General features: G+C 40.8%; 1 protein-coding gene across 1 annotated transcript; it reads right to left on the minus strand.

The window, feature by feature from the left end:
• Nucleotides 1-9264: 9264 nt before the first annotated feature.
• Nucleotides 9265-25435, minus strand: wu:fa11c10 (protein FAM110A). Its single transcript, XM_020635308.3, has 3 exons — nucleotides 25261-25435; nucleotides 12531-12949; nucleotides 9265-12176 (listed from the first exon to the last, which is right to left on the minus strand). Exon 3 carries the CDS (start codon nucleotides 12173-12175, stop codon nucleotides 10778-10780), a length of 1398 nt encoding a protein of 465 aa, XP_020490964.1. The 5' UTR covers nucleotide 12176; nucleotides 12531-12949; nucleotides 25261-25435; the 3' UTR covers nucleotides 9265-10777.
• Nucleotides 25436-26567: the final 1132 nt, after the last annotated feature.

Consider the following 26567-nt stretch of genomic DNA (forward strand, 5'->3'; position numbering starts at 1 on the left):
TTTGCTACTCATTCAGCCCACCTGTCCAGCATATCTTCCTTCCCCCAACCTCTGTGCTCCATCCATGCATTCAGTGTGTTGCACACCTGGACACAAGCAGGGACTTCCAGGAGTGCATGGGTTTTATAATAATGTTTTACTTTGTTCTCAAAGACAAAGAAAAGAAATACAAGCACATGGATTACTGGACATCTAGGTCTGCTGAATGATGTGCGTAACACTCTCGCTGACTCAAACACAAAGCAATAACATCTGCTTGCTTTGTCGTACTCCCTTACATTTCATCCTTCACTTGAGTATAAGTTCCTCCCAACAGTCATGCACAGAAACTGACAGATGTGAAGGTCATTTAGAGGCTCTTTCAGGTTATTCTTTTCACTGTTATTAAGCTCAGGGGATGTCATTGAAGTTTGATCCTCTGCAGCGTCCAGTTAATGAGTGATATCTGATAAGGGGCGTGTCTATCAGTAAAAAGACTTCCTTCAAGTTTGCTCTTGTGTATGCTTGCTTACAGCTCCTCAAACTTTCCATCCTCTTTCCTCGATCCTCTCTCTACTCCTTTCAGTAATAAGAGGTTTGGAGCAAGCAGGGACTCTCACGCAATAAAAAGGTCAACCCTCTTTACTTGTAGACTGATCCCACAGACTTCAGTCATACGCACTGTGATATGTTCACTCTCACAAGTCAAGTCTCTATAACAGTTTAAGCTTCTGATGATAGACCCGGTTAAAAACTAAATTATAAATCACATTTTAATTTCCTTCAAAGATTATTCTCCCAAATATGATGTCTCATGTTGTGTATATTATTTCCAGCTTTTTTGATTTAAGTAACATTTTTTAAAGTTAATGTTTCACACATTTTTTTCTTCAAAAAAAATTGGAACTGGAAATCGGAAAAACTATGATGTGACTTAATTTTGAAATGAACTGAGGGTGATTAAATCGATGGTGTCTGGTTAAGTCTGTAACCTAAGTGGAGTCCCTGGAGGTTTTGAAGAGAGACTGAAGCCTGAGTGGACTACATTGTGGGTTTGGACAGCCTTCAGCACCTCCAGAGTTCTTGGGAACAACCCCGCAAATTCTGCAAAGTCAGCACAAGTGGTGAAGTCGTCCATCAGCCACAGAGACAGACCGGGTAGAGCAGAAGAGACACAGGGGGAAACACACAGGAAATCTCCCAGTTTTTTTCCTGTCTACATGAAAGTTTGAATAAGAGTTATATATGAATGTGAGATAACAGCCACAGAGAAAGCAACAAGCTGTTGTTTACTATGTAATGGTAAAGCCACATATCACTCAGGACATGTTATTGAGTGAAAAAAACATCACCAATTGTAAAAAATGATATGGGATTAAGGGGCGTGGACTTGGACAGGAGTCACAGGACTTCACTTTTATTGATTGAAAATGAAATGTAGGACAGGCTGAAATAAATGAATCTACAACCATGTGACACGACACATGTTTGAAATGGCTTTTTATTTTTCCCTTGTTCATTTCAAAGATAACAAACTGATTACTCTTGTTTCAGATGTGCAGTACAGAACTACTGTAACCTATCAACTGTTTAAAGGCTTGTATTCTGTACTGTGAAGGTATGTAGACCTAAAATAAATGTTCATGTGGAAGTGATTTAACTGATAGGAAGTTGTGTCCATAGTTTGCAGGACAATTCTACCCTGCAGCAGATTTTGACAGCAAAAACAAAAACCCTCAAACATACTGCAGCTTTAACAAATATTCTTACTTTGCGCACCTGAAGTATGAGATTTAGATTTTTTTAGTGATTTTTTTGTTATTGCAGGGAGAGGTTGTCACTTACCGTTGCTAACAATTCCTACTGTATTAAACATATACGTGAACATATTTTATCAAATATGATTGCTGACAACTGACAAAGGGAAATCAAAATAACTACCAGGCTTGTCTACACATTGTTTTCACTGAGAAGCAGTCAAATAGGTGGAGATGGGATACATGGATATGTTGGTTGCTGATCACTCCTAGCTTGTTTTCCATTGTTTTTATTTATTAATAGGACTGTGGGAGCAGCTAAATGTTGGCAGTGCAAGACAAATTTCTCCAAGGGGACAATAAGTATCGTATTTTATCATATGGTATCGTATGGTATCTAGCATGTTCCAAACGTTGATGACAATACAGTCAGTAACAGGCCTAAGTAAAGTCTAGCCTGCATGCAAACAGCTACAGCGTGGCCACCAATCACTCACTTCTCTTATCATGTCTAAGTATACTTAACTCTCTTTTATTGATAATCAATATCAATAAACAAAAAGATCAAACACTTTTTCACTACGATGTAAACATGTTTAGATCTGCTGGAAAAATAGGCATTTTAACCTGGCCTCTAATAGTGATTCCTTTGTTTTTGGAGCCAGCCTCAAGTGGACACTTTAGGAATTGCACCTGGATTAGGGACGTTTCTCCCATGCTTCTTCATATCTCAGCCAGAATGGATGGGGAATGTGGCTGGGCTTCATGTTCCAAATAGGCCACTTAGTCTGCAAGGTCTGATTTAAGTTCCAACAGACGAGTGAAAACAAATGTGCTCAAAAGAGGTTTCTGCTCCTGCAGGCAGAGAACACTTTGAACGAGGGTTTATTGGAAAAAAGATTGCAAGATTCCAGAAATTGATTTTTAAATTACATCTAAGCCTGGTCCATTATCTACTAAAAAAATATGTTTTAATCCCAACAAGACACAAGCTACACTTTGTTACATGATGTCACACAATAGGATGTGGGCGGTGTTACAGGCTTGTTTCAATCCCAGTTTTTGTAGATGTTGCTCCCTTGTCATCTGTTTTCATCCTACACATGACATTGTATCTTAAAAACTATGACATCATTGACATCAAATCATTTCTCTGTAGCTTTGCACTCCGAAATCAATAAAGAAATTCATAAAAAACAAAATATTAAGCAAAGTTTCAATCAATCTTTAAACAATAATACCGTATGCATGGGTATCAAAATGTCTGCGATCATCAGAACTATTTCTTCCTATGATTTTTTTCCCCTGCCATATAAGAGTCCATAGGTTTGCCTGTGTGATGCAGGTGTGATTCATAGAATAAGATGCATGTGCACATCATTGCATGCAATGAAGCCGATATGTTTGTGCTCCTGTCAGTGTAACATACTGCAGGATTAGCTGAAACAAAAGCAATTGAGGAATGTGCAGCCTCATTGTGCAGCCAAGTAAAAGCTTTCCAGCCTTACGGATTCTGTTTTATGCGGAAAGTGGGCTACATTGTGCATTTTTAATCAGAGTGGGGTCTTTACTCTCTGAAAAAGCTCGTCAGCTTGGCGAAGAGGATGAAAGCAGAACGGAAAGAAAGGAAGAAAAGTCTTTCATTGTTTGTGAGAATGATGCTGTTGTTTTTATTATTCACACGCTCTGAACACGGCATGTGTGTTTCTGTCTGTTAGAATCTATTTGAGCTGATCCGGCCTCCTCCTGTCTGCCTTTCTTCCTGGCTCGTTTAACATTGAGGATGAGATCTGGTGCATTCATTACAAGGTCTGGTCAATTTGTGAAATCAAAGTCCTCTCCCTGGGAGGCTTTAAGTCACTTTACAGTCTCGTTAGGGTATGCACTGCCTAAATCAACCTGAATGTATCTTCAATGTAATTGTGAGAGCAGCAGGCATGTCTGCAGGCATCCTCTGGGAAAGGATCTATTGGGGTGGCCATGATTTAAGCACAAATAAAGCCATCAAGCACTTTTTCTAACATCGTTATGGTGCTGCTCTGTGCACCAGAAAAAGGTTGAGAAACGACATATATTTATGAATCACTAAAGGCAGATTATGTGATAGCCATACTGTATCACAGAATGTACGTTATTGTTTAGCTTGAACACACTGTACTCGGCTGGTTGTTGTCTCTATCAGAGACTTTCCCACAGTTCAGTTCAGTCCAGATGACAGCTGCTCACAAGCACTTCATCATGCTGCTGGGTACCAGCTGTGGTCCAACGGTCCATTCTAAGAGATAACTGGCAAACACACACACACACACACACACACACACACACACACGCGCGCACACACACACAGACACACAATCATTCACACTCTCTCTTTTAATGCCAATGAGGCCCCATGACCAATCATCATAATGACTCTTGTGGTACATAAGGAGGCCCACAAGGCACACGTGGAGAGCTTCACTCTTCTGTTTTCTGATAAACAACACGGCTGGAGACGACACGTGCAGAGGCCAAACCGTAACTTCATCTTTAAATGGGCTTGTAAACTTTCCCCAGAGTTTAACTGAAAAAGCATTGAGAATAAAAAACGTGTTATTTTAATTATATTTTACTTGCTTCGCCCTTAAAATGTTAAAGGGAATTTGAATTATCCTTTTATTCATATAGGAATCAAAATGATACTCAGCTTTACATACTCCAGATCCAGGTCTAAGTGTAATGGGGACAGGACCTTTTAAATCTGTGCCCCAAAACTACAAGAAGATGTTGCAGGTACACAAGAGTACACCAAGAAAAGCTGCCTACGATCAATTCATTCAAAAAAACTTTTTTTTTTTTTTGGCAGACGTTGAACCCCCGTCCGTTTACATAAGATGGTTTGGTCCTGGCCCCAAACCAGCTGCTGACAGTAATTGCTAGCATTGAATTGCTAGTTATGCATTTGGGGGACATGTGTCTTACGCCTCCTTGTGAAAAATATCTAACCCAAAATTACACAAAGGAATAAGTGTTGTGCGTAAGTGGTAGATATGAACCTGCAGGAGTGTGCTGGGGAATTAGGCTCCTTTTTCTGTATAAATAGATGCTTTATATTTTAGCATAACTTTCTGAGAAAGTGAATCTGAATCTGAAAACTAAAGAGGTAGGTGTGCAGCACTGTGTTAAAACATGTGCACTACTGTATCACAGGCAGTCTGTAGGTATTTATTTTAATATAAATTCAAGTTTAAAACAACAGATTAAAACCTTGTGTTAATGAAAATACAAACACACAAAGAAGTGTTTCTGTCCACAATGTTCAACATATGAAATAAAATGACACATGGTCAGTTATGTGCTTCCGCTTCAGCTGAAGTCACGCTTAAAAGATATCTCCACAACTTCTAATGCAACATAACAAGGAGGGGAGAAAATTACTGGCAATAGGCCTTTATGCAACAAAGGATAACATCACTGTGATAGTCACTGGCATTGAACATTTCCAACATATTTGCTGTTGATGAATAGATTTAGCTGACTCTTCAGTCAGCAATAGCTTGGTCAGAAGGGAAAAATTCTTTCCAACGTCACTTTTACACAAATCAACAGCAATGGTCTAAAAAAAAGCTTTAAAAGCACAGAAAAGTGTCTCGCTTCAGGCTGCAGAATTGGCCAAAAGAGACAATAAGCTTTTTTATTTCACTGCTCCACACACTTGGAACAACACAACGCGACTGCAGCCCAGATATTTCAAAGCACTAAAGAGTCGTCTTCACAGGAAATCCACCCTGTCATCATGTTTGTTTTGGTTGCTACAGATGCGTTTTGACAGTTGGATTCTATGCATTTGTTTTTTACAACATGTAAATATACGTAACTGTTCGCTCAAACATTTACAAGCCTGGAATAAAATGTAGGGTATTTACTGTGTTTGTTCCTGGCTGGATTGGAGCTGAAAGCTGAACTATGTCCAAATGTATAGAGGAGCATAAACAAAGCAGAGTTAACTGAGTATTTAGCCCCCCGGCAGCAGCTGAGGGATGATCTGATTCAGATGAACAGATAGAGACAGAGAGAGGAAGATGGAAATATAGATGTCAGGAGATAAGGGGGAGCAGCACAGTGCTCTGCAAAAACACGTTAAGACAACACAGACAACCCAGTTTTTTTTTCCCACGGGACATATACGGTAGGTCCCAGTGAATGAGACACACACACACACACACACACACACACACAAATATAGTCAAAAACACAGAGATCCCATCTGTCCCGGCGCCTTAATCAGCTTATCACTCCCTGCAGGGCTGTTCAAAAGGACTATATCAAGCTTTGACATACATTAGTGCTACTACTGGATCGAGCAATGTGCAGTTCCTAACCCAGCACCTCTGTCACACACACACACACACACACACACACTTTCTACGCCTAACTCACAGTCGCTGACAACACATTCCAAATATGCACACATGCACAAAATTGGACTTAAGTATGCATGCACGCAAATCAACCCCCTGACATTTTCATCCCAAAAAGATTGCAAACATCCCCTGCATGTAAGTACCATCAAAATCATTAAACATGCACACACTTTCACAAACACACAGCAGAGGACTAAGTGCTTAGAAAAACAACACAAACAAGGCCAAGACACGCAACAGAGCATGCACAGGCAACCGCGAGCTATGTGTGTGAGTGTCGGTGTGCATGTGCGCGCGCTTCTCTTGACAGGATGCCAAAGCCCAGCTGATCTCTCAGTAAATATGGACATATGGTCAGCCTCTGCGGGGAGAGACAGATACAGAGGGAGAGAGAGTATGAGGATGACACAGAAGATGCATCCTGGCATGTTTTCCTCATTTATCCGCAGAGACACCACAGCGGGTGGAGACATCTTATCCTCCGAGGACATGTGCTCTCTTTTCCCAAAGCTGAAGCATTTAGCCTTTTTGGATTCTTTACATCACCCTGGGGAGCAGAGCAGAGGTGTCCACTTTGGGTTGCGTAATGATTAGTTTATCTGTGGTCTTTTTTTGGTGTCTGCATTAAATCCAATGATTTTTGCTCTGCTTCGCTGCCTCAGAGCTCCACTTTAGTCCACTTGGAAGCTAACAAATGAAGATGTGAAATGCATTTTTAATTGTTGTGTGTCCTAATTTGGAATAACTTTTTTCTTGGGGTGTCTGGTGGCCTAGAATTCCACTCTATGCCCCAGCATATTCCTTACAAAAAGTAATTCACATTTTTTGTCAAAACTCTAAAATCAATTAAATGTAAGAGGGTATTTACTGGTAAAACATGTTCTGACTGATCAGAGGAAAAACTACCTTCTGATTTAATTTCAATGAAAATGTATGGAGTCAGCCTGCCAGAGATGCTGATGTAACTTATTTGATATTAAAGCCCCAGAGATGCACAGCAACTCCAAGACTGGGGTTATTTGCTCCTCTAATAGAAGCTGACACATTTCTTATGCATAAAATCACTTTCTCACAGCATCTGTCTACTTTTCCCTAATCTCTCTCTACACCCCATTTCTGCCACCTTCCGACAACCTCCTCTCTTGTCCTTTGCCATTTTCCGAGCCTTTTAACGTCTGTGTTCTGTCGTCTTTTTTTAGATTTCCGTTCCTGTCTCTCGCCTCAGTGTTTCTGGCTGTTAATCAGAGTTGCCTGGGACATCAGGCGGCTGCTGTCATGATGCCCAGCTTCGGGCTCCAGGCATCAACATTTATCATTCGGAACAACAACAGCATGATCCACTCCACCGCACTGCTCCAATCCTCGAGCCACCCACATCCTCAAAGCCATGTAAATTGTGAGAGCTGTAAATCAAGGCCACGTTCTGGAGATCTTGCAAAGATCGCATGGTGTGAGGGGACTGTCGTAGTCCTGAAGAGGGCATTAGTGACTGTCCAGCTGTTTGAAAACTCTTTAGTTTCATAACTCTGATGTAAACCACCAAATATCAGATACTGATCAGAAGTAGTGTTTGATCCTTAATGCAAGTTCGCTCTGCAGGGAAAACAAGTACAAGATGGTGAACTTTGAGGTGATGGTGGATTAGTATCACAGACTGAGAGTTGAAGTTGAGGGGCATTAACAGTATCAGTGTGTACATTATAAGAAGTAATGTGCAGCCTGTAAACACAGTTTAATAATGTTTCCTGAGGGGAATGTTTTAAAGCATGCCGGTTATCTCTGTTTGGGTTCTTAAACCATAAACGAGATGCTTTTTTTACAGCCTGAGGGAGCAGATGTTGAAGCTTTCCATGACTGTAGGATCGATATAAACTAAGCTATCAGGCTGTCTATGATAACATTTAAAGCATTAATACTAGAGACTAATAGACTTCTTTTGATTTACACTTTATTAGGTACAGCTGTTCAACTCCTTGTTATTGCAGATATCTAATCAGCCTATCACATGGCAGCAACTCAATGCATTTAGGCATGTAGACATGGTCAAGACGATCTTCTGAAGTTCAAACCGAGCACCAGAATGGGAAAAAAAAAGTTGATTTAAGTGACTTTGAATGTGTGCAACAGACAAATCTGCAGCAACTGTGTGATGCTATCATGTCAATGTTGACCAACATCTCTAAAGAAATGTTGCCGGGACCTTGATGAATCTATGCCACAAAGAATTAAGGCAGTTCTGAAGACAAAAGGGGGTCCAACCAGGTGCTAGCAAGGTGTACCTAATAAAGTGGCCGATGTGTGTATGTTGTATTACTGTACCTCCTTAATAATACCAGGAAAAGCCTGTTGAGTATCAAACTCTCATCACCTACTGAAGTCTGAAGTGAAGTAGTCCTTTAGCAGAAGGAGGCTGCTATTAATATCTGAAATTAAAATCAGCTTAAATCTAATTAAATAAAAAGGGACTAAAAGGGTCAGACCAAAACTTTTTGGCATCCATAGAGCATCAGTTTCTGTTATCCAATGACATCTCTCAGTCTCTTTTCAGATTTACTAAAGGGGATTTAAAGGAAAAAGTAATTTCCTTGAGATCCGTTCTGTTACTATGTCAGACACCTTGAATTGCAGTCTGAACCGGTTAGTGGCAAAACAAGCACCTTTAGGGGAAATACTTTGACACATTGTATTTGCAGTTACAGATTATGTTTCAGATCTTATAGCCCGCCCAGAGCTCTGAAACATGTTCACATGCAGACATTAACTTTTTGTAGGAGGGTAATGGGTGCCGAAGTCTTCCAGACTGAAGTCAGCATTGTTTAAAACTTTCATATGCAACAACTTATGCAACTAGATCAAAGTAAAGAAAAACTGTCCGGGATTGTTGTGTCAATTATTGGTGCTGAAATTCAATTTAATGGGCCCAACACCTGCTTCACTGTGCTGGACCGGCACCAGTTTTTAGATAATGAACCAAGGTCTTGGCAGCAGCACTTCATAAAATCCCCAAAACACTAAAGAAATCAAAGGAGTGGCTGTCTGCTGCCATATGCTGGAACCTGGTGTGGCCGACACTACGTTTTTTACAGTCAACTTTAAAGAGAGAAAAAAACAGCCAAACAAGGAAGTAGTCTAACATGTTTTATTCACTGTTAAGAATTCACCATTATAAAGCATTTTGGATCTCTCTCATTGAAGACTCTTTGGGCAACCAGTGCCTGGTTCAAACTGCACACTTTGTTCAACATCACAGCTGACTTGTTCTCCAGCTCTGATCTGACTGATACAACACGGAAATCCACCTGTGATAGGTACAAAGAGAAAAGACCAGCTGGTGCTCATACAGAATACCCTGAAGTTAAAGAAAGTAAATGCAGGGTAGAGAACATGAACATGGGAGACAGAGCGACTCTCTTGCTCCTGTCAAATAAATACTCTATCGTCTCCATTTACTGTTATTGTAGTAGATATGATCAGATTGCACTTAAGAGCAAATATTGAATTCTGTACACATAGCTGTCGGATTTTATAAAACATGTTTTCCAAATTGGTCCATTTTTAATTTACCCAGTCATTCTTCCTGAGACTCTTCCAGAACCGCAGACATTCAGTACTTATACACCATAGATATATCTTTATTTCTATCCACGAGTACATACTTGTCAGTCTTCCTTTTATCCATAACTTTATCCATCTTTGTGGAGGCAAAATAACTTTTTCATACTACACTTACTTTAACTATCCACTCCTCAGATCCTCTCTCACCATATGGCTTACTCTCTCATCATTTCCAAGACACAGTATAGTAAACAGATTTCTACTTGCTGCTTGAGAGTAGCATAATCCAAGACGTGACCTTGTTTCTGGTGCAAACACAGAACTAGACAATATTAAAGCAAGATATACAGACAGCACTAAGTGCAGCTGCTGCCATATTTACTGTACTTGACCTGAATGTGCATCTGCGTCGTGACGTGATTATCTTCGTGAGAGTGATGGCCTGTGCTTTGTCGAGATGATAAACCCGAAAATAAACAGTTTACTTGCATGCAGACATAAATATGTATATTAACAGTCTTACAGCCAAACATTTTTTTTTTTTAAATACAAATGTGTTTATGAAAGTTTTTATGTGAAGTTTCACAGTATCAATGTGTTTCTCTTCTTAGCTTGTTCACCAGTCACAACACTGTGCAGCACCAGAGTCTCTCACAGTTTGCAGCCAGTTTGGCTTTGTTCTGCTAAGATCTCTAGAGTGTCACACACACACACACACACACACACACACACACACACACAATTTAAGTACCTTTACAGGAGGAAAAAAAAACACAAGCATCCTTCGCCTTCATTCTCACCATCATTATTCATACCAGTCTATTATTGCTTTGTATATCAATATCATTATAAAGATCAAGTGACAGAGAAGGGAAAGGTATCGTTCCATTCAGTCCAGCAGGGAAGCAGTCCTGACCTGCAGCCCAGATTAAAACCACTGATGTGTCATTTCCATAACAATGTGATGTAAGGCAGCAGAACATGAACAGATGGGCTCCACCTCTTCAGACGTGTATGCATACAAAAAGTAGCACTTCCCTGTTTTTTTTTTTTTCAAGCAAGTCTTTTCAAGTCCTTTTGAGTCTATACATTAGAGACAGCATTGTTTGTATCCCGCGCCTGACGGATGCCGTACAGCCACTTGATGACTCGAGCGTTTCTCTCGATGACTGAGATACCGTAGGGCACACGTTCGTTGGCTCTGGCTGGTGAGTCCTCATCCTCCTCGTCTCCTCCGTCCTCCCTCATCCGCTCAGCCTCTGAGCTAGGCGTACTGACGCTGCGAAGCTTGGACACGGACACAATGTCTGAGTTGGCTCTTGTAAAAAGCTCCACTCCCCCCATGCCCTCGACCTCCTGCGGGTCCAGCCCGCAGTAGTTGAAGAAGCGCTCCAGGTCGGCTGTTGCACGGGAGTAGCGGTCGCTCAGGTCCGATTTGGAGCGGTGCAAGGCTGGGTGCTTACGGGAGGATCCCTTAGAGCTGGCGTTAGATATACGAGTGAAAGCAGGGGAGGCTGGAGGGATCATGCCAGCTCGGACCAGCAAGGGACTGGGTGGTGGGTACGCTGGAGGTGGGGGCAAGGTTTGGGATGGGGTGTTGAGCTGGGGTTTAGGTTTGTTCTGAGGGGGTGGAGGAGGTGGGACATTTGGGTGAGCGACCTGGCCCTGGGCAGTCTGTCTGGGCCTGAGTGGGGGCTGCAGCTGTACCCTCAGAGGCTTCCTTATCTCAGCCTGAGGTCTGACGTCCACCCTGCGCACTGTCACTGAGTTAGGGCCGCTATAAAGCGCCTGAACCCCAATGCGGGGTGCTCGTGCTGGAACAGGGGGCGGACGACGGGCTGGCTCTGCTGTCTGAGTCTTGAGGTTGTTGTTGAGCGGAGAGGAGGTGCAGGAGGAGGTGGATGAGGAGTTGATCGTGCAGTGATTCAGTGGTTTGAGGTTGTTAAGGAGTCGGTTACTTCTCTCCTGTTCTGCTGACAGGCTACTACCGATGCTCTTAGCTCCTGATGATGGAGATGACGAGGAGGGGGAGGTGGAGGAAGAGGACTGAGAACATGGCACTGGTCCATCACATACATCATTGATAAGATTATTGAGAATATCCAGGTTAAGAGCAGGTCCTCTCCTCCCTCCAGGCCCCTCTCTCCCTCCTCTGTTCTCCACATCAGCTGGGCATCGGAGAACTTTGCGGGCCGGAGGAGTGCTGATTTGGCACTGGAGCATCATCCCCGGAGAAAGGAGGGGCTTTCGAATGATAGGTGGTTTGATAGGAGCCTGGCGGGTGAGGGCTACCTGCTGGCTTTTTACATATTTGGCCTTGTCTGCCTCTAAACGTTCTACTGCGCTCAGTTTACGAGCCCCTGGATCCGCCTGACGACGGAAGTAGTCCGGACCCTTGTTAAGAATCCTGAAGGGCATGGCTGAGGTGAAGGGAACCCCGGCCAGATGGCCGTCTGAGGGCCGCAGCGTCTCCACCGGCATGCTGGAGGAATGGACAGAGAGTTAGAAAGATTTCACTTAAACAGTTTTAGGAAAACAAATATGGACAAATGCAAACAAAGACAGAATAAACAAGAGCTGAGATAGAAGAGATTGGTTCTGTTTTACTCTAATGTCAAATGGAACAAAAGGTGCTTATCACAATGATGTGGACAGAAGATTAAAGTTAGACTAGAGACAAACATGAGAAGTGACAGAAGGAGAAGTGGGTGAGAGTGGAGCTCCCACATGTCCCCTCTAAGCTTAAGAAAAAAGCTCTTTTGTACTCTCTCTTTTCTTCCCACTCTCCCCCCTCTCCTCCCTCACTCGCACCCAGAGCCCCCTTTAACTTCCTTACCGGTCGCTGTGCTGCTGCTCTCACTTCTCTCTTTTTCTTCCTCCTTTCTTTTCTGTCGCCCCTCTCGCTCTTTTATCCTTGATTTTTCCCAGTTCAAGCTTGGTTAAAGGCTACTTGTAGGAAAGGGTCAGTCGGGGTCAAATTCCACATCAGGCCCAGATCTATTAGCTCAGTGATGACCCAAAAGGGGGCTAGGCTGAAGATCGGGGTCAGCGGTCAGCCACAGTGCAGCCGATGGTGGCTCTTTATCCAAAATGCAAGTCTGGTGTATCAGCTGGCAATGATCCCCCGCAAACACGACAGCCTCTATGATGCCGTTTGCAATCTGTGTCGAACTCGTCTGTCAAGCCCGTCCTTCTCTCCAGCTGTCATCTGACACAGAAAGCCAGTAGGCTGCTCCTCCACAGAGTCCCACAGTCCTGAAGAGGGTTAAAAAGAGATGGAAGTCCAAGTGAGATAAAGGTAGAGCTCTCGGTTTTCAGTGCGCCTCTCATTAACAAAAGCATCCACACACTGTTACACACACACACACACCACACACACACACTTCTCCGGCTGACAGACAGGGACTCTTTTGAACACTGAAGTGGAGCAGACGGGACAAGCTTTAATATCGGGTCTGGCTCCTCCCAGCCGGCCAATCACACGTCAGACCGGGAGCCTCAGTGGGGCACAGGAGGCGGGGTGGGAGGCAGGAGGCGTGCTAGCATTGGTCCACAGCGAAAGGGATTCTGACCAATCGGACCCCTCCCCCCTCTGAGTACAACAAAACACTGAGCTGGGTTGTAATTCAAATGAAAATTCTTTGAAAGGGAGAGCTGTGGGTGTGTGGGGGGTGGGGGGTGAGGGGTGAGGGGTGGGGGGTGGACAACGGTCAAAACAGCTGCAATTTTTTTCATTGACTTGCATCAGGCTCAGCGGGATACTATGGAAACATTGTGAGAAACACTGATAGTCCACACAACTGTTCTCTTTACTTAGCTCTTTGTATTCATCACAGCAGAAGTAACACAACGTCTGTCACCAATAGAGTAAACAATAGAGGAATAATCTTACTTCAGTTATACATGTTGAATTGTTTTTCAGTTTGTTTTTCAACCTTTAAGCTGTCAATTTAAGTGCAATTAGCTGAAAGTGTATAAAAACCCAGCCTTAAATTAGAACATCAGTTCAGAGAAAACAAAGAAACAAAGACAAGGCAGTGCAAGATTTTGTGTTTTCTACACCTAAGCACCCAGTTAATTCTATCTATTGTAGTTTTTCTCCCAGCTTTATTCATTCAAACCTCTGCTGACACACAACATTCATCTACGTTCCCCTTTTCTCCTAAATCTAATTTCCCAGAAAAACACATCTCTCCCTGCACCCCACTGTTCCTCACCCTAACTCATCCCTCCCCCCCTCATCAAAACCATTTACAACATTTCACTCCAGGGTTACATCACACTCAGTCAGTGGGCCTGTTTCTCTCATCCCACATCCTCACCTCCACCTCCAACACATCTATCCACACATTTTTAATGAGCCTTTTTATAGCCATCTTCCTCAACATGTGACCCTGTTTCCCCCAGATCTACCCCACTCTATCCCCCCTCTATCCCCCCCCCCTCTCATCCCTGAACAGCCGACCAGCAGCAAGGAGAAAGAGCTAAAGCGACCATGACAGCTTAGACTTGGACACACATTCACTCTCTTTTAGGAACGGCACACACAGTCCCACAGTTTGCTTTCATCTCAGCCATGTGACACACCAAAGAAGAGTTTAAAATAGCTTAAATCACAAACACATTTGCATTACCGAAAACAACATGAAGTGATCAAAAAGCCTTTAGGCAGGCCTCAAGGGACTGCATTTAGGGGAGAGAGAGGAAAAGCTGTTTTGGAAACACTGAACGCAATGTAAAGACAATGATATGAGTGGGAACATTGAACAAAGGAAGAACTGTTCAGTTAGTTTCAGGTACAGGATGACAGAAACCAAATGGAGGAGACGCACATGTAACGATGACATCATCACAACTGGGACTTTTTGCTTATCAAAAAGGCTGATTTCTCTTCAGAGGTAGAAACACAATTCAAATTCTTATTACAAATTCTTATTATAAGTCCCATCTGCTGAAAGAGTATGACGCTGATTTACCAATACCCTTCTATAACATTTTGGATTTATGTTAAATAAATAAGAATAAAAACACAACATTATCAATTTTATTCCATGCATTCTTGTTAAACGTGACACCTAAAATTCACACCATGCAACTTGACCGGTGCTTTAGAGCTGGAATAATTTGAAAGCAAGATATCACTTTTTTGGCTGGTTTCAAAATCAACACTCCCAAATGTTTTTTTCTTCCATTTTCTTACATGTAGTCATAGGCACCAACTGACACATTGTGTAAATACTGGAGTTCCCGTTTAAAACAATTTCAGGTTTGTTGTTCCTCTGTCATCAAGTCAAACATAATTATGCAACACTGGTGCTAGTGGAAACATTTACACTTCAGTTCAGAAAAGACACAAAAGATAACCAGAAAAAGCAATCTCCTGATACTTAGCTATAGAATATTTATTAATTAATGCCATTTTAACCGGTCTTGAAACGTTACTTTAAGCAACTACATGTACTGTATTGTCATTTTAAGAAGTGCTCTTTTAAAACGAGTATTTTCCTGGCAACTTCTTGAGACTACCTCATCCAAAAACTCAGCATCGTGCATCTTAAAGCCCAACAAAACATCCACCAAATGTAAAGTCAATTGCAAGATATTGAGAAAAATCCATTGGTACTTCTAAATGTGATCTCAATTTACTGTTTAAAATGTTTAGGTGTGTTTAACTGTCTGTTTTATTCCTTTCCAGATATTTGGAGCTGTGCATCAATAAAAACATTGTTGATAGTTGATATACTCTCTATTTATATCTCTCTATCTCCATCAGTATTCATGGCTAAACTGTCATGTACTTTCAGGTAACTGAGAGGCAGGATTATAGTTATCAGCTGAAATGGTTTTGTGTGGGTGGGACTTAGTGTGTGTTTGCATGACACACAGCTCTTGCATGATTACGAAAGCCCAAACTAGGAGATGTCCCATTATTCCTCGAACAATCACTTCCCCTTGAGTTTTTACATGATTTGTCCACAAAAGTAATCATCTTTAAAGCATGCGGCAGAGGCAGGGGTGGACACTTTAAAATAACATCATGTTCTGTTAAAGGCAGAGAGAGGAGGCCGGGTCAGCATGTGTACACTTTTAAGACCAGTAAACATTGAAATGAGACCTCTAGCAAAATATTTGTGGCATGTCCTTGTACCTCAATAAATATCCAGCCAAAGGTGGGCCATTCATAAAGAAAATGGTTGCTTTGTGGACATGAAAATGCCCTTAGTAAGGAGTAAAGGATGTTTTTTTTTTTTTAGTAGAGGGCTGTGTGAAAAGGCCACAGCTTACTAAACCTGAATTAGTTGTGGTTTCGGTGACCAGAAGCACGTTTTCCCTGTTTTTCATAAAGTCTCTCTGAAGAATGGGTTTCTATGAATGACACATGCACAAACCTTTCCATAATTAGCTATAGCTATTGCACTGAGGCTCATTTTTCCAGTGTGAGAATTATGATGAAGAAAGTCTTTTCCTGTGTTTTTAACCGAGCACCTTTCTTTCAGTTTCCTTAGTAGTTCCTCCTTTTTTGGGGAGAATCTTTGAGTATTTCAGAAATGGACAGATCAACCAAGTGCACTCCATGACATACTATTGTGTTAATATAGCCTATGAAAAAAAACCATTATTTATAGCTACAAGGGCTGTTAAACAAGATGTTCCAGTAGTCTTTAGAGACTTAAAACAAAAGATGGGGAAATGGAAACCTTCGTTTGTGGAATCAGATAGCCATAAATAAATAAATGCATACCCAGTTACAGTCACTTCTTTAAGACTTGACGTTGAGAAAAGTTATCTACATGTTCCACGGTCAACCTGGCTACTTTAAACAAACATGGAAAAACATGTCTGTCAATTCATACTGTATTAATTTTCTCACTATTCAGCGTCAGACAGCTGAAAAGCATCTCTGCAGTGGGACTAGTGTGTCTGCAAAGAGCAGCATTATACCTCTGCCTGCCATTAAAGGCTTTTCAAATTGATCAAGCTACACCACTGAGTCTGTATATTTGTCTTTGTGTGTTAGAAATAACCCTCTAAGGAAACAAAAACATCTTCAGTCCGTCTTGTTTTTCTAACTTTCCGTCTTTTGCTTTCCATTCATGTTCTGTTCAGCTGATTTCTCCAAAAGAGACAAGCACACCACAGACCCTGACCACAGTGACAGACCGAGGAATGATATTCTTTATCCCGCAATGGAAACTTGCTTGGTTCAATTATCATAGAAATATGCTAACCGCTGTGTTAGCATGACTGTTTTTATGTTCAGCTTTCCGACCGCCATATTAGTTGAGTAATGATGTTTCATGATGTCTGCTGTGTGTGTGAGAAGGAGATAGTGTTTCACGGTGCGTGAGAAGGTGAGAAATATGGGACATGTACTGTATGAGACATAAGAAGGAAAGATTAAAGTGTTTAGCTGTATTCTAACAAGAAATGTTGAAAGAGGATGCAGGGGAAGCTCCAGCTGGAGGAAGCGATGACTAACTTTGACCACAGCTGACTTTGGTCACTTTTCAACCAGCCTGTTTAAGAGTAATTACAGGGAGAGTCAATGACCTGGTGCGATTTGCTTTTTCAATAGTTTTGAGCACTAAGTTTCTGAGTAGTTCAATACACAAACAAACAGCATCAGAAGAGGAACCAGGCTTTAAAAAAAATAAAGGCCATGTCTCGGTTGAATGCCTAGAAATGATTTGTGTCATCTCAAAAACGGGAAGATGAATCACTCAGCGTCCACACATTGTGCAAAAAGAACAAGTTAGTTCATGTTTGTGTGCTCAGTGAAGCTGTTTTACTGTATTTCACTGGCGTCTGTCCCAGCAGGCACTGACCTCCAGAGCACATCTGACATGAATCCTGGAAAGTCAAATTAATTAATTAACAAAATGACAAAATGAGGGAATTTCAGTGAATCCCAGATCCAGTTCAGCTTAATAAATAAGAACTTTTCCCCAAACCTGGAGGAGATTCCAGCTTGGAGAGAGTCCTCTTTGTCAGAGGAAATGTACTGCTAAATATTAGCAAATTAAAAAAAGAAAAATCCTGAGAGAATCCCTTGTAACTTAAATACTGTTGGGAAAAGTCACCACAACCCCTAGCAGAGGGAGTGTTTGAGGGGGATGTTGAAGGGTAGTTGGTCAGCAGAGATTTCTTTGGTTTGTTGCCTGCATTGGAGGGACGAGCAGGAAGCAGTGACGCATTTCACAACAGGAAATGTGTGAGAAAAACAAACAAATGCACACGGCTGGAAGTGTTTGCCTCTGACTGTGTGTGAGTGTGACTGACCAGCAGGTTGCGGTTACGGTGACCTCAGCCCAACTATTTCTGGGTGCTTGGACTTGCTGGTTTGTCTCTGCTCGAAACAATGTATTGCCTACAGCTGTAGAGGAATCACACAATGAGGTGAGCTGTAGAACTGACTGTCATAACAAACCACTACTAAACAAAAATGCTTTTTGGACCGGGGAAATCACAGACAAAACAATCCGAAATGAAAGTTCACCGTGTTTATCCAGAGCTTATCGTCTAGTTACAAAAAATAAAAAAGGTATACATTATGGACTTGGAAGGTCAGACTTTAGCTTAAAACACTCAAAAAAACTTAACAAGAAGGGCATTTATTGTCATAATCTGACAATTTGGTAGGTTAAAAATAATTTAATAATACTAAAGCTTTAATGAAAACTGAGAAAAAACGGATGAGCTTCAGTGATACCTCACATTTGTTTTGACCTTCAACGTTGAGATCTCGATTAGAACATTTTGACTCCTGCATTCTTGTTTTAAGTGCATGAACCAACAATATTTTGACTACAGGGTAGATATGACTTCTCAATCCTGATTTAAGGGCTGCCATGGTTGTAGCTTGTATTTCACAGGTCACTACGCTCTGAAGTAAACCCTGCTCTATCGTAGGTTTATTCTAAATGGGACTATTGTTTTTTAAATTAGCATCATACTTCATTGAAAAAGAAAATAAGCAATTGAAACCATATAGTCATTTGGAATTTTACTTACTTAGGTTATAATTCAAGTGAGAATAAGTTAATTTCCCAATTTGAGTTTCTACAATCAATGACATATACACCTGATGGAGTTGCCCCATGATGTTGAAGGGAAACACTGCAGGTTGAAAGCACTTTCACATTTGCTTCACTAATAAAGTGAAAGTAAAAGTGAACAGTCTTCTGTTATTCTTATATAAAACGGCTGCATGCTAACTAGTCATAGTGGCAATAAAGCAGGTAAAACTGGTTAATTGGAAAAATGGAACTGGATGGTTCTCTGGACTGATTGTCAAAGAAAGAGGGCAGAATATACAAGTACTGAAGGTCATTCTGTTAATATTTCCATACTATGTGTGTTATCATGTCTCATACATGGAAACTCCAGGCTTTACAAACTCATTTTAAGCATCTTCTTTGTATTAACTGGTCCAATGGTCTAATCTGATGAGAAATAGGCCAAAAGCTGAGTATAAACCAATCATGTTTTGACCTACAACACCAAGACCAGCCCATCACCCCACAGGGACAGTCCAGCTTCAGGTTTTAGTCAATAAAAAGCTTAAAAGAAGAGTTCAAAAGGTTATCAGCCCCTCCCCTCCAGGGACTTGATTTAAGGAGCCCGAAAGACAGTTAATGAAGACAGAGAGGAGAGCACCAGAGGTCCAGATCTCACAGGATGCAAGCCTTTATGGTCTGGTGTCACCACGCAGACCTGGCCATGCTGCTCATTTCATACTGAGTCTGCATACAGGAAGGAAGTTGAACAGCTTGCTCTCATGCGGCCCTTGCGCTGAACGGGCTCAAACAATGTCAGGTGGAGCTCCCCTACACCACCTCCGGTGCCCATCAGTCTTTTATGGAATCCTCCAATTTCTAGGATCTAATCTTTTCCAAAACCTTTAGTCCACCATAGGCAGGATCATCAAATGATGCACATCCTTGTTTAGTAAAGTCATCAATTATATGTTTACCTAGCTGGTCATTGGACCAGCTAGGTAAACAGCTGGTCTCCCTAATAGCCCTAAAACAGTACGGTTTTCTTATTCTAAGCATTTTAATTGCTAAAGACCCCGCCTCCAATTCTCGCCCCTTCATTTTAGACGTGTTCACCCAGAAAGGGACGTGGCATCGTTTTGACAAAGTACCCAGATGAGTTGTTCTCATCAATTGGCACCTAAATAAATAATATTGATTCATTAAATACACATGTAGGCTCCTCACATCTTTAACAACTCCTGTTCCAACTTTGCATCTTTGCGCCACAGAGCACTGAACCCAAAAAAAAGCAGACACAACAGTCTATCTTCACTTTAAATGCTACAAATAAAGTAACCTGCTACGTTAAAAATAGAATAAACCAGCAAGTATAACCTTGTCATTTGAAGTTTTTAACTAGAATATGCCAAAGCCATTCTCACTACAGATGGGTGTTAACTGCCTGCTGAGTATTGCTCCGGCATGAATCCAATAGAGTGAGAGTGAAGTGCAGCTCTGTCATTACTAACTGTATCCAACTTGAGCTTTTAGCTGTCACACACTGTTTTGAGTGGATGGGTATCGTCCTGTGTAAATAGGTCATTTTGTACCAAGATAGGCAGGCAAGCCATCTACAGTTTTTGTTGGCTTTTTTCAAAGGCGTTTACCATGATGGGTGCTGTTTCTTTTCTTTTTCTCGTGTAAGAGAATGTGATTCATGCAAGAATCAAACAAAACAAACCAAAGACACCCCAGAAAAACTGCCTTCCCCAGCTTTAATCATTCAATAGCTGTCCCAGCAGCCTTTGCAATCTATACGTTTCCACCATTGTTTTATGTTTATGACTTATAAAAATTGTTTGACTAGTATAGACAGTGCACATTGTTGCTACTGATGCTTGTGTATACATACAGCTATATGTAGCCTACTTTATACCTATAGTGATGCTGTGTGTTTATCTGCATGGTTATAATTCTTAAATGTTTATGCTTACCTTTGTTCAGATATGTTGCCTTTGCTCTGAGCTGTGTGCTTATTTTCTTGTGAGTACACTATGAGGAAGTAAAAAAAGTCAACCTCTTACAATGCAGCAATCAAACAAAGCTGATAATAAAACTGTTCTGAACCAGCTCTCAGCCTGATGGGGAACTTGATTGCCATGCATGACTGACGTGATGGACTGCAGGGTTATGCAACTCTTATATCCACTACAGTCTAGACAAGTGCACAAAAATATGCACTGAACCATAAGCAGTTATTATAGCATCTAGCTCCATCTTTGTATGGCCCTCCCCCACTCTCTTCATCTGCTGGTCCCCCCTTAACCCCCTACCAACCCACTCCACCTCTGCTCGCCACTGTCTGCGTCTGTGGCCCCAGGAAACACACACACACATCCATGCACAATTACACCCAGCGGTGGGATGAGGAGGGGAACAATGAAATCCTGTCTCATGTGTACATGTAGAACTGTGCATCCATGAATGTAGACATCTTCATATCTGAGTGTGTGTGTGTGTGTGTGTGTGTTTGTGTTTGTATTAAAGACAGTTTTGAGCTGGTGGCAACGTCTTCCCTCAGGAAAACTAAACGCAACAGCTGAGACAAAGATATTAAAACATTTCTAATTGGCCCATATTCCCTTAACAGAACAATATGAAACAGAATAAATAGAAACATAATCAAAATCAACTCAATTTAAAAAAAGTCACATTTCACTTATTTATATTATATCGGCAGCAATAAAGCTTAGATTAAAAAATGATAATGTGAATCTTTAACTGCATCCTGAATTCTATCTATGATATTAAAGGAATACTGCTGTAATTATGGATTTTATATATCGACCAACTTGTATTTCTATTGTGCCAAATCATAATAGAAGTAATCTCATGACACTTTACATAAAGAGCAGGTCTATAGACATTTTTTCTTTATATACTAAAAAGAAGGGTGAAGCCTTAATCCACTATGAGCAAGCACTTAGAAACAGTGTTGAGCTAAACCTTCCTTTTAACAGGCAGAAACCTTAAGCAGAACCAGACTTACTGGTTAACAGACATTTGCCACAATGGGATTGGCTGAGAAAAGGGGATCTAATACTGCTGATTCTCCCTTAAATATACTGAAGGTTTGTCTTATGGCTGCACAATAAAACTCATAATAACGTTATCGCAATATAGGCCTCAGCAATAAACACATCCCAAAAGTGAAATAATCGCACTGATAAAAGGGAATTATAATATTTAAAGAAGCAAATATTTGTCATGTGTACATTTGACATGTTGCAAGGAGACATGGGTAAAATACTGTTATCTTCATCTCACACCATTTCGATGTAGTCAGATGAAGCTCAAGCTAGCTATCAGCAACTCTTAAATTAAATGGTGCAAACTGAGTGGATTCTTTGGATTCAGGAGTGACACACAGGTCGTGTGTAAAACATTGCAGCACATGGGCAGATAAATAGTGAGTTAAAGCTCGTATGGATGCTTTACATTTGTTTACAGAATTTATTTATTATTGAAAAATTAAACAATGTTAGCATGCCTCGTACATTTCTGATCTGATGTGATTTTTTTTAATTGCAATATATCGCAGAAAGAATCTTATTTTTCTTATTTTTCTAGTGCAGCACTAGTGTGTCTGCATTAATCATAATCAAAAAATATAACATGACATCCAGATACATTGAAAATCACAGCTAAATTAAATAAAAAAACAGTATTTAATGCAACTATGCAATCTATATGTTGGACAATCAGACCCCAAAGGTAAACACAGAGGGACACGTGGAGTCGATGAACACATTCCAGAGTTTGGAGGCGTGGAGACAATCAATCACATAGTGTTGTCCTCTTTCAGCTTCACAGCCACACATACTAAGGTTACCTAAGGGGAATTTACAGAGGCATACCATAACTGTCACTCTGACAACCACTCGCCTAACCATGACTATTCCACTTTAATGATTACTTATCATATTTTATTTTAACACTTGTATGCTTAGATTTTTGTACACAACATGACTGTACCATATGTGAAGTATTAACCTGACTAATTAATTGATCGACCCAAAAATCAGCTTGTCAACTGGTCTTCAGTATGACATTTGATCAAAGTAGGCATAAGGAGACCCTCACACAGAAACACAGCCTCCCATGCTTGCACTCAAGTCTACAAACACACTCACATGCTGGACTCTTTCTCCACCCCCTTTCACATCAATGATTACCTCTCCACTGACGGAGAGAGAGGTGCAGCAGTTATGAAAAAGTAAGTTTCTGTTTGTTTTAGCCAACGGTTATTGTGTTCTGTTAACTTCAAAATTTTGTCCCTCCCATTCACATACAGTCTTAAAAACAAAAGTTGAACCTTGTATCTTAGATAACAAAAGACACAAGAGACTGGAGGCTGTAAAACCTTTTCAGACTTTTCAACTATGACAACAATGGTTGTAAACCAAATTTACTCAACCTTATAATCAATTAATCTGCATTTGTGGATAAGTCCAATGTCTGACTTGGTTGGTGATATCCATACATCTGCTGTAAATCTGTTAAATAAAACAGGAACTCAGGTGCAGGTGAACAACATATTAAAGAGCTCAAAGAGCTGTATCATCAAGTCTTTGACCACAATGGCCAAAAATGAACTGACCATAACATAATGTGGTATTTTAGTTTGGGCGAGGCTGTATAGGGTTGGTGTTACTGGAAGAACCGTGTAGCTGTGGTCGGGAAGTGAAGAGAAGGACGCCACCTCAAGAAGTCTTGAGACGCTATCTACGTTGACTTGATTTGAAATTTAAAGTAAAGATCAAAGATTTAATTTTGTCAGATAAGTTTATATTTGACCTTTTTTGGGACATTTATTCACTTATGCAGCCAGGCTACTTGCATGAGGTAGAGCACAACAAAAATGGCTAAGAATGCTAGCCAGCTTTGAAAAACCAGTGCTTTACAACTTGTGTTTCTGTTGGTGTTGTCAGTATGTTTTAGTTTCCCACTAAACAAGAAAATGAGAACTCAGACATGCCGAGAAAGGCCACATGTGATGAGGGACCAGCTCAGTAAGATGGACCAGTACGGGGTTGCACCAGCTATGCTCAAGTTCATACGCAGCCTAGTCTGAATGTAAGTTCTAACTTTCAGAGTTTACGCTCTTCTAACATGTAAGTGTTGCACCAGCTGAGATTGTTCCAACACAGGCACAAGTTCTAAAGTTGTAACTCAAATCTTACACCTAGCTTCTAGTAGGTGATAGATGGCATCCCTTAGTATGATGAATTTAATTTTTTAATTCTGTTGTCATTTTCCATGAGTGAAGATTATTACAACCATTGGAGTACCATTAAATGACCTTGTGTTTTGATTTTAATATTTAGCCACTTGATGACACTATTATTACTTTACTCTAGGTGTAGATTAAGGTTGTAGCTGTTGTTATCACCTAACAAAGATGCTTTCTCATATTTTGTAAACATTTTCATCACTGTTTGTGGATTAACAGCAGTTAACAGTTGGGTGATCTTTTTGAGACAATTTTATTACGACTAATTTACAGAGATTATACAGACAGGTAATTATTCATCATCCTTTGGAATGGTTTGCTCAACTTTTCAAAGTTTCACTCTTTGTCCTCTTTGGAGAGTTTGAATTGTGCTGCCCCCACTAGAGTCTCAAGTTAAAGCTCAGTTGAAAGGCTGGAAGCAGATCAGGGTAATTCATGAGTGGAACTAAGTCCGTTATATTCCTAAATGGCCAACAGGGTACCCCGTGCACAGCCTATTAGTTCCCAGATGCCGACAGGTGCATTAACATACCATGACACCTGGGCGAATCTGAGGAAGCTACAGGTGTAACGCGTTGTTTGCTCACAATAAAATACAGAAAAGTTATTTTCAGTGTGCCACGGATCATTGATTTATTTTTCTGTCCTATTCCTCTTAGTTTTTTTTTTCAGTCTAAAAGTGATGTTCTTTGTATGTTCTGAGGTATGACAACATCTACTGTGTTCTGTTGTTCTGTCAAGAAAATCCAAGAACAGAAGAAATGTAACCCACTTTCATGCACGTCACTGATACATTAAATCCATTTTGTCAGCATGGCACACAGCTTCTCATCCTTTTACAGCTGAGAGGACTCAGAGAATGGAAATAGTCACAGAGCAGAGCTGCCAAATGTTATAATCAAGACCTGTATTTTTAGATTTTGGCATTCTATCCCAAGGACAAGGAAGCTCAGGCAGAGACACAGAAAGAGACAATGGCTGCTTGTATGAAAACACAGTATTTCAGGTGCTCTGTATTCTTTATAAACAGGTACATTAAAGTCTAAAGCTGAGCCCCCCATAACATCCTTTCTTTAACGTATTACTAGAAAATAAGGCTTGAATACATTCAGATAATCATGTAATATTGACAGAATACATAAGCTAACATCACCCTGAAGTGTAATAGTTTGCTGTCGATACCTGCCAGAGCAACAAGCCCTCCCACCTTTTTAAAACACACATTCACAGCCCCATGTCCACACACTGCAGGCGCTAAGATCTGTTCAAACAGCACTAAGGTAAAGTTTACTTACATGATGTTTATAAGCCAAGCAGGAAGAGCTTCAACAGAGTCTCAGGGAAACAGGAAGAGAAGAAATGTGAAACTTTAAAGCACCAGAGTAGTGAGGTGCGCTGGAAGAAGCAGCTATAGGATCTCAAGCTCAACAACCAGTGTGCCGGTATGAGTGCAGTGTGGTGTGTGTGCTGGCTGTGTGGGAGCTAAATGAACAGTTACATGAGAGTCCTCCCACTGCTCAGGAAGACTCCACCCCCTCTATCTAGGAGCAGGAAGAGCCTTTCCTTGTACTAACACGACCTTCCTGACACCTTCTCATTACTCTGTATGTGTAAGTGTCATTTCCACTACTTGTGACAGAGGCAACTGTAATGTGAACGGAATGGAAACAATGAGTTATTTCTTCCAAAATTTGTTGATATATTAGAGACACCACAGCTCAACTAAACTTTGTGAACAGTCCTGCCATGGTTGTTGTTTTTTTTCATTTAAAGTACTTTTTTAGGTACTTTTTTAAATTCCAAACTGCTGCCATGTCTGCATCTGATGCTGGAAATGTATACTTCCTGATCACAGGAAGACTTTTCCTAAGAAAGACAGAGCAGAAAAGAACATTTTAAAAACACTTAGTCCGTATAAAGAATGTATAATTTGACTAAATCCTGTGAGTAAAATATCAATATCATTAATAGAACTTCACTAATATGCTGCTAAATAATTTATGATCCACAGAAATCAGTTGTTAACTTTTCTTATAACTAGTGTTGGGGGAACTGTAGTTAGATAATGATTGTCTGTAACACAGTAATTTAAGGCATTAGTACCGCTAACTTCAGTAATCACATTACCCTTCCTTACTAATCAAAGACTATCTTTTAACTTGCGTTACTTTAAGTACTTCCACTACCAGAATCTGCATAACTGGAGAACAGAAAAACATATCAGTTGTCCCTTTGATGTGCGCCTAAATGCATCACTTGTCTGAATCAGTATCAGAATCAGAATATAACTCAAACCAACTCTGGTCCACACTTCAACACACACATGGTGGAGGTAATGCACCTGAAAGCAGAGTGCCACCTGCCATAAAATGGAAAGAAGAAGAAGACATTACTCACGTGATATTGGCTTGAGTCCATGGAGGAGGAAAACGAAAATGGCAAAGCGGTTCAAATCAACACATCTTTAGAGGCTTGGAGATATTCACAAATTCAAATTCACAAAAAACACAAATTCAAATTCAAATTCGTTGGGCGAAAAGACAAGAATGTGCCACTGCTGTGAACTCGACACCTGCAAAGGCAACGTACTGACACAGAGCTA

The sequence above is a fragment of the Labrus bergylta genome, chromosome 12, assembly GCF_963930695.1.
Source record: "Labrus bergylta chromosome 12, fLabBer1.1, whole genome shotgun sequence".
Classification (NCBI taxonomy): domain Eukaryota; kingdom Metazoa; phylum Chordata; class Actinopteri; order Labriformes; family Labridae; genus Labrus; species Labrus bergylta.

Excerpts from the sequence above, each read along its gene's own strand:
- wu:fa11c10 (XM_020635308.3), bottom strand. The coding sequence starts at position 12,175 with ATGCCGGTGGAGACGCTGCGGCCCTCAGACGGCCATCTGGCCGGGGTT.